At 47.5% G+C, this 9,483-nt stretch overlaps 1 protein-coding gene across 1 annotated transcript in view; it reads left to right on the top strand.

The window, feature by feature from the left end:
• The window catches only part of NPR1 (natriuretic peptide receptor 1), a gene marked incomplete in the record, with an annotated part of 80,624 nt that overhangs the window by 44,569 nt on the left and 26,572 nt on the right, over positions 1–9,483 (top strand). Inside the window, 2 exon segments of the mRNA XM_030187564.1 lie at positions 5,997–6,074; positions 9,202–9,306. Of these exon segments, the coding sequence (XP_030043424.1) occupies positions 5,997–6,074; positions 9,202–9,306 (183 nt within the window).

The raw sequence follows: 9,483 nt of genomic DNA, 5'->3' as shown, positions 1-9,483 counted from the left end.
AAAAGTCCATAATCTGTTGTTGAGATGGACATGGGGGAAGCCACTGCTTGCCCTGGGATTGGTAGGATGGAATGTTGCTATTATCTGAGATTCTAAATGGATTCTTGCTATTCTTTGGGGTTCTAAATGGAATCTTGTTACTCTCTAGGATTCCAGAATCTTGCTATTCTTTGGGGTTCTACATGGAATATTTAGGATCCCAGAATCTTGTTATTCTTTGGGGTTCTAAATGTTGCTACTCTTTGGGGTTCTGGAATGTTGTTACTATTTGGGTTTCTACCAGGTACTTGTGACCTGGCTTGACCACTGTTGGAAACAGGATACTGGGCTAGATGGACCATTGGTCTGACCCAGTATGGCTTCTCGTATGTTCTGCTCCTAACAACAAGTGCTCTCTGATATACCCTAAAACACACCAGGTACCCCATAACACTGCATGCCATGTAGGGGAAGGGCAGAGAGAGGTTGGGAATTGGGAATCCAGAGAGATGAAGTCTTCCAGAGAGAATGCAGAGAGACATTGCTGATGAAACAGGCAAGCTCTCAAAAGGTACTACAACTGTAAAGTTAGTCCAGGCTAAAAAGGCTCCCTCACAGCTTGTTGGCAAACTCTTATTCCCTAATCTCTGTTATAAAGCTTTCTAGGAATATATCGGAGAGCTGAGGAAGCAGCAGTGAGTTCCCTGAGCTTCCTATGCAATCTACTTGCCTATCTAAATATACAGACTTATTATATTCCTGTCTCTACAGACTTATTCGATCTCTCTATGTGTAATAACTGACTTATTATACAGACTTATTACATTCTTGTCTCTATATACACTTATTATATATCTCTATCTAAATATACAAACTTTGTATATTCCTGTCTTTCTACAGACTTATTTCACATAGCGATATGTAATAACAGACTTATTATATATCTTTTTGTATATATACAGGAAAAAAATGTTTGTCTATTCTTCACGGTGCAAGCCAATGCAACAAAACTTTGCAGGGGTTGTCCTCTCATCTAGGAGGTGGTCCTCATCTGCGCAGGGCCCGGAGCAAACGTCCCCCGCGCATGCCTGCTGGAACTTTCTCCCCCTCCCCCCATCTGTAGTCTTTCTCTCTCTCTTTTTCTTTTTTTTCATTTTGACTTTCCTGTATATATCGTAGCTGCTTTCTTACTATGGCTGTCTGATTTGTTGATGCTGTAAACTCTTGTAATGGTACCTACCCTTTAGCAATATATCAAATAAAGTAACTTTGAACCTCTACAGGACTAGGATGGAGAAAACTGGGGGCAGTAGCACAGTGTCCCGAGGGTTAACGAGGTTCACTGGTTCTGATCTGCCCTTGGACTGGCACTGCTTCCATATCTCTCAGCACCAACCCAGTGTACAGTACACAGCTCTGCTATCCTTTCTTCCATCTCTTCCCATTGCAGTTCTGCTTCCGGAAACAGGAAACAGACGGATAGACGTGGCAGGAAGTGCTGAAATAATACCGCTGGCAGGCACTATTCACTGATTCTTACAACCCACTGGTCCAGACCTGGTTTTTAAACTCCCGTCCCAGTGCATTGAGCAGGACAGCAGTGTGAAGCAGCCTGGCTGTCATAGTTTATTATCCATCTGCTAGGGGAGGGGTCAGGCCCTGGACTCAGAGGTAGCTGAAGCACCTGATCTGTGGCAGTAGGTTCCAGAGAGTCCCTGCTATCACTTCCTGAAGCCTTCATGAAAATTCAGTGACAGGGGACCCCAGAAAGTAGAATGAAATCCTTAATACCTCTAAACCAAATCAGAGAAAAAAGTTTTTCACGCAGCACATAGTTAAGCTCTGAAATTTTTTGTTGGAACATGTAGTAATAGTATATCTGGGTTTAAAAAAGGTTTGGACAAGTTCCTGGAGGACAAGCCTATAATCTATTAAGATGGATTGGGAACACCACTGCTTATCCCTGGAGGTCGGCAGCATGGAGTTTTGCTACTTTTGGGGGTCCTGCAGGTACTTGTGACCTGGCTGGGCCACTGTTAGAAGCGGGATACTGGACTAGAGGGACATTTGGTCTGACCCAGTTGGGCAAGTCATGCTCTTATGTTCTAATGAGTTTGGATGGTAGAAGTCAAATGCTTGATCCATCTGTGACTTCCTGGTGGAGTCAGGAGGAAGTTTGAAAACTGGTACAAAGTCTGAGAAATGTCCCTCTGCACGCTCCAGAAATACACAGAAACAGCTTCAGGTCACACAGTTTTCTTCCCGAGTATTCGTTCAGGGAGGTGATGCCTGTTTTGTGGTTTCTATGCGCAGAATAAGTTTTCTTTGGTTGCGGAAGGCGCAGCCACAGTCCTGTTTTCCGTGTCTGTAGAACCTTCTCGTAATGTGATATATTTTACACATGTTCATTGCATGCATTTTAACCTTCCCTGCTTGTAACCGGATTTGGGCTAGCTTGCGTGACATATTGGAAGGGTGGCGGTAGATATGAGTTGATATGAAAGAGGGGGAAATTGGGTTACTAGTGGAGGAGTAACCTAGTGGTTAGTGCAGCGGACTTTGATCCCGGGGAACTGGGTTCGATTCCCACTGCAGCTCCTTGTGACTCTGGGCAAGTCACTTAACCCTCCATTGCCCCAGGTTCAAAATAAGTACCTGAATATATGTAAACCGCATAGAATGTAGTTGCAAAAACCTCAAAAGGCGGTATGTTATTATTAGCATTTGTATAGCACTACCAGAGGCACACAGCACTGAACACCTGATACAAAGAGACAGTCCCTGCTCTAAAGAGCTTACAATCTAAATAATAAAGACAGTTACGGGTATATCAAGTCCCATTTCCCTTTCCCTTATTGCATCACAATATCTGAGCCAAGTATCGGGCAATCAAGCCATTGTGACATCACTGATGAGGTTGGCTCTTATTGGTGGAATGAGTGGAGGAGTAGCCTAGTGGTTAGTGCAGTGGACTTTGATCCTGGGGAACTGTATCGGGCAATCAAGCCATTGTGACATCACTGATGAGGTTGGCTCTTATTGGTGGAATGAGTGGAGGAGTAGCCTAGTGGTTAGTGCAGTGGACTTTGATCCTGGGGAACTGTATCGGGCAATCAAGCCATTGTGACATCACTGATGAGGTTGGCTCTTATTGGTGGAATGAGTGGAGGAGTAGCCTAGTGGTTAGTGCAGTGGACTTTGATCCTGGGGAACTGTATCGGGCAATCAAGCCATTGTGACATCACTGATGAGGTTGGCTCTTATTGGTGGAATGAGTGGAGGAGTAGCCTAGTGGTTAGTGCAGTGGACTTTGATCCCGGGGAACTGGGTTCGATTCCCACTGCAGCTCCTTGTGACTCTGGGCAAGTCACTTAACCCTCCATTGCCCCTGGTACAAAATAAGTACCTGAATATATGTAAACTGTTTTGAATGTAGTTGAAAAAAAAACACAGAAAGGTGGTACATCAACTTCCAGTCCCTTTCCCCTATTTACTTAACACACTGAATATATGTACATTTTTTTTTTAACATCATGGCCAGCATTTTAAAAAATCAGCTAACGGTGGGTTTTAAAAACAGTCTGAGTCATGCTCTTTCCCTAGAGAAAAGACTGAGCAGCCCTAAATCCAGAATCACATTTTCTTCTATCTTCCTTTCTCCTAGAGAGGTTCCAACTACGGATCCCTGCTGACTGCGGACGGCCATTTCCAAGTGTACGCCAAAACGGCGTATTACAAGGTGGGTGACATCTTTTTCAGGCTCTCACAGGCTGGGGAAGCCTTCTGGGGAGAGGGCGAGGAGGTGAACAGAACCTGACAGGACAAAGTAGAGAGAAGATTTCTGAGAGTTCTCGATTCTGAAATGCGGTATAATGTTCGGAAATAAACGTACTGGCCAGAGCTCAAGGCGTTTAGCCTATGTCAGGCTCTCAGCTCCTCGCATACCCTGCTTCACCCCTCCTCAAGCCCTCCCCAAGTGGGGAGCTACAGAGGTCGCCACTAGTGATAGCGTTTCATACACTACTGCCAGCGCTGGTCACGAAGCCATCCCGCTGCCACGGTCAGTTCCTGTAACATAAATACCTCCTTCCCTTCCCCCGCAGCCTATCCTGCACTGACTTAGATCTGACTGTTTATTAGGCTTATTTTCGAAAGAGAAGGGCGCCCATCTTCCGAAACAAATCGGGAGATGGGCTTCTTTCTCTCAGGGTCGCCCAAATCAGCATAATCGAAAGCCAATTTTGGGCATCCTCAACTGCTTCCCGTCGCGGGGATGACCAAAGTTCCCGGGGGCGTGTCGGAAGCATAGTGAAGGCGGGACTGGGGCGTGCTTAACACATGGGCGTCCTCGGCCGATAATGGAAAAAAGAAGGGCGTCCCTGAAGAGCACTTGGCCGACTTTACGTGATCCATTTTTTTCACGATCAAGCCTCAAAAAGGTGCCCAAACTGATCAGATGACAGCTGGAGGGAATTGGGGATGACCTCCCCTTACTCTCCCAGTGGTCACCAACCCCCTCCCACCCTAAAAAAAAAAACTTTAACATTTTTTTTTGCCAGCCTCAAATGTCATACCCAGCTCCCTGACAGCAGTATGCAGATCCATGGAGCAGTTTCAGTGGATGCATTGCACTTCAGCCAGGCAAACCCAGGCCCATACCACCACCCCCCCCCCCCCCCCCACCTGTTACACTTGTGGTGGTAAATGGGAACCCTTCAAAGCCCACCCAAAACCCACTGTACCCACATATAGGTACCCCCCTTCAGCCATTAGGGCTATGGTAGTGTTGTACAGTTGTGGGGAGTGGGTTTTGGGGGGTTGAGCACCCAAGGTAAGGGAGCTATGCACCTGGGAGCAATTTCTGAAGTCCATTGCAGTGCCCCCTAGGGTGCTGGGTTGGTGTCCTGGCATGTCAGGGGACCAGTGCAGTACAAATGCTGGCTCCTCCCACGACTAAAGGGCTTGGATTTGGTCGTTTGTGAGATGGGCGTCCTCTGTTTCCATTATCGCCGAAAACGGGGAACGATCATCTTTAAGGTCGACCTAAATGTTGAGATTTGGGCATCCCCGACCGTATTATTGAAACGAAAGATGGACACCCATCTTGTTTCAACAATACGGGTTTCCCCGCCCCTTCACCAGGACGTCCTTAGAGATGGGCGCCCTTAGAGATGGTCGTCCACATTCGATTATGCCCCTCCACGTGAACTACGCAGTTCACATAAACAGTCGAATCTAAGCTGGCGCAGGGGGAGGAAGTGACAGACTGTGCAGCGTTCACTTCCTTCTCTTGTCGCAGGAGCAGTGCTGGACGACTTAACAATTGGCTCTCACAATTCATAAAAAATTTACAACCGGCTCTCGCGAGTCAGCTCACCCACTGTGCATCTCCTTCCGAGGCACCTCTGTGAGTTTTTCACTGCGCACCACGCTTCCGTGGCACACAGTTTGGTAAACACTGGTCTAGGCACTGCCTACACCTGCTGGTTAGAACCAGATGGGGGACTGGCGTGAGACAGTGCGCCTCTCTACCCACTTGGAGTTTGCGGGACTTCAGATTTGGTCCTATCAATGACTCCTGTTAATCAAATCGGGAGCCACGCTTGCATTGTGTTATAAGCGGATTCGCGTTGTAATGGATCGTGTTATAAAGGGGTTATCACAGGAGAGGAAGAAGAGGGCAGGTATAGCAGTATACATCTCATGCCGATAAGCCGACCGTGTCAGCCACTGCACTCCCAGTGCGGGCACACTGAGCAGGGCGTCCCTATGTTTGAAAAGCCACGTGAAAAAGGTAGGTCTTAAGGGATATTTAAAACTGTTGATGGGAAGATGTCAAAGGTAGGGTAGGATGAGAGGGAGTTTCCGCTACAAGCCCGAAAATGGATAGGTTGACGGGCCCATAAGCCAATCTGAGGGACTAGAAGTGTCAGGCTTTATTCACTCTGTTTGAAGCCTGTTCTCATTGTCCCCTGCATCGACCACTCAGCCCACTCTTTTTCTGTTTATTCTCGCAGGGAAATCTTGTTGCTGTGAAACACATCAACCAGAAGAGAGTGGAACTAACTCGAAAAGTCTTGTTTGAACTGAAGCACGTAAGTTACCTCTCTTCCTGGGCCCATTCACTGTTTTCTACATCGGATAAGTCCATTTATTGCAATGGGAGACGTGAGGAAGGTTGTTCCAAGCATAGGGTGAGGCGAGGCAGAAAGGGCGGAGCCTGGAGTTGGCGGTGGTGGAGAAGGGTACTGAGAGGAGGGATTTGTCCTGTGAGTGGAGGTTTCGGGCGGGAACGTAAGGGGAAATGAGGGTAGAGAGGTAATGAGGGGTTGCAGACTGAGTGCATTTGTAGGTAAGGAGGAGAATCTTGAATTGTATGCGGTACCTGATCGGAAGCCAGTGAAGTGACTTGAGGAGAGGGTTGATATGAGCATATCGGTCCAGGCGGAAGATAAGACGCGCAGCAGAGTTCTGAACGGATTAAAGGGGGGATAGATGACCTTCAGACGCAGGCCGCTGGAAGGGGGCTTCTTCCTTCTCCTGCATGATCTTACTGCTCACCCCCTGCTCCAGCATTGGGAAAGACCCACATGTTCATATGTGCACTGGATCTAGTTTTGGTTCTGATGCTCTTGGTGCACATTTCAATCCCCAAAAGACAAGATCCAGTGGTTGTGTGATTTCTCACTTCCTGCTCGTTGCTTTTCCTCCACTTGACCCCTGCAGACTGCTGGTGTGGGGGGGGGGGGGGGGTGAGTGGCTTCTGCTGTCTCGGTTCCCTCCCTAAACCCCCTGGGATGAGCGGCAGGAGGCAGATTGCTTGGAAAGCCAGTTTGGAATAAACTCTGAAACCTCTTGGGATGAGGGAAGCTCAGCGAGGGCCAGTGACAGTGAGGGAAGAGTTGAGGCGAGTCCTGTGTGGTCAGGAGTTTGTCTGAGAATATTTCTGTGCTGAGGATAGAGCAGGAAAAAATAATCCTAGTGTTATTGAGGAACAGAGAGCTTTACACCCATAAATCTTCCAATCACATGATGAGGGGAAAGGCAAGGTCATTGTCCTCCTCCAAATCACTTTCTATTTTAAATATTTCCTCCATGCTTGAGAAAAAAAAGTTACACAATTAGAAGCTGCAGTATCGGGGGGGGGGGGGGGGGGGGGGGGGGGAGGGGAATCCAGCATATTATTTGTGATGGTGTCTGAGATTTTAACATTTAGGGGGCTGTCATGGAAATGACAAGAGATGAGAAGGGACAGAGCTAGAGTGATATAAGGGCAGGAGAATAAATCCCCAGCAGGTTCAAATGTTAATTGAAAAGAAGAAATGAGAAATTGGTTTTGCAAAAAGCCTTCAGCAATAATTAGTTCTGCAGGTTTCCTTTGCAAGAGAGCTCAGCAGGATGTGGCAGAGGGTTGGGGTGTGCGCTGTGCCTCCTGGTTGCAGCACAATGATTTATTCTGCTCTCAGAAATACTTTATAGAAACTAGGAAAGCCTGATGAGAAACTGAACGGGACAGGAGTGGCCCTGCATCCTGAGAATTAAGAAATAATCCCCGCTTGCTTTAAGTGCCACAGGAGATGTACACACGTGACAACGGATGTTTCGTTACACACGTGGCAGTGGTGGTTTCGGTACATTTATAGTGGCAGAGGTTTTGTTACACACGTGGTGGCGGTGATTTCGTTACACACGTGGCAGCGGTGGTTTCATTACACACGTGGCAATGGCAGTTTTGTTATACATGTGGTGACAGTAGTTTTGTTACACACGTGGTGGTGGTGGTGGTTTTGTTACAGTTATAGTGGCAGAGGTTTTGTTACACACGTGGTGGCGGTGGTTTCCTTACTCTTATAGTAATGGAGGTTTCGTAACACACGTGGCAACGGCAGTTTTGTTACACACGTGGCAGTGGTGGTTTCGGTACATTTATAGTGGCAGAGATTTTGTTACACACGTGGTGGCGGTGATTTCGTTACACACGTGGCAGCGGTGGTTTCATTACACACGTGGCAATGGCAGTTTTGTTATACATGTGGTGACAGTAGTTTTGTTACACACGTGGTGGTGGTGGTTTTGTTACAGTTATAGTGGCAGAGGTTTTGTTACACACGTGGTGGCGGTGGTTTCCTTACTCTTATAGTAATGGAGGTTTCGTAACACACGTGGCAATGGCAGTTTTGTTACACATGTGGCAACGGAGGTTTCGTTACACACGTGGCAATGGCAGTTTTGTTACACATGTGGCGGTGGTGGTTTCAGTACACTTATAGTGGCAGAGGTTTCATTCCACACGTGGCGGAGGTTTCATTCCACACGTGGCGGCGGCAGTTTTGTTACACACGTGGCGGTGGTGGTTTCATTACACGCGTGGCAGCAGTGGTTTCATTACACACGTGGCAGCGGTGGTTTCATTACACACGTGGCAGCGGTGGTTTCATTACACACGTGGCCATGGCAGTTTTGTTACACACGTGGCGGCGGAGGTTTCGTTACACACGTGGCAATGGCAGTTTTGTTACACACGTGGTGGCAGTGGTTTCGTTACTCTTATAGTAATGGAGGTTTTGTTACACACGTGGTGGTGGTGGTTTTGTTACAGTTATAGTGGCAGAGGTTTTGTTACACACGTGGCGGTGGTGGTTTAATTACACTTATGGTGGCAGAGGTTTTGTTGCATGCGTGGCGGCAGAGGTTTCACTGCAGGTCCTTGTGTGGAATGTGGAAAATGCCCCTAGTTAAGCCTCTCTTATACTTGCAGCATTTGTGCCTCAGTAACATCATAAACCCAGTTATCAGATCAGCGCTAAAGAGGCACACGTGTATTTTATAAAGTGTACACGCCTGTTGCAGCCACACCCATACTCAGTCCCTGGGGACACATAAGTGCTGTTTTACAATGTACCTGCTCTGTATACAGACGTTTACAGAGCACTGGTATGTGATTGTATAAAAGCCAGTTTCTGCTTGTAAAACAGGTGGGAAATTGCATCCAATGAGGCCATTGACCTGTAACTGATTATTTCTTTGGTTTATGGGCTAAGTGCCCTCCCTGCCTGCTGGAAATATTGGTTTCTGATGACTATAGTGGTTCTTTGCCCCCTCCCATCCAATGTGGGGGGGCAAGAAAGGAGTTGTGGGTTTCCTTTTCATCTGCTGAAGCATAAAAGACAGCAGTTCAGATTGAAAAAGGAGTTTCATCGCTTTGTGTTCATTCTGCTGCAGGCCAGAGATGTACAGAACGAGCACCTAACCCATTTCATCGGAATGTGCATCGACCCCCCCAATATCTGCATCCTGACAGAATACTGCCCACGAGGAAGCCTGCAGGTATGGCTGGGAGAGTGTCCGAGCGAGTCTGAAATGTAGGAGACAGTGTTTTAACATGATTGGGGGTGTTAAATTCATATCCGATTATATCTCTCCCCCCCCCCCCCCACCCCCCCCCCCCCCCCGCATGTAGTGAAGGAGTTTGTACAACATTGAGGTGCTCCAGCACTCTGGCCA

Source organism: Microcaecilia unicolor, chromosome 14 (genome assembly GCF_901765095.1).
Source record: "Microcaecilia unicolor chromosome 14, aMicUni1.1, whole genome shotgun sequence".
Taxonomy (NCBI): Eukaryota; Metazoa; Chordata; class Amphibia; order Gymnophiona; family Siphonopidae; genus Microcaecilia; species Microcaecilia unicolor.
This window is presented reverse-complemented; position numbering and strand designations above follow the sequence as displayed.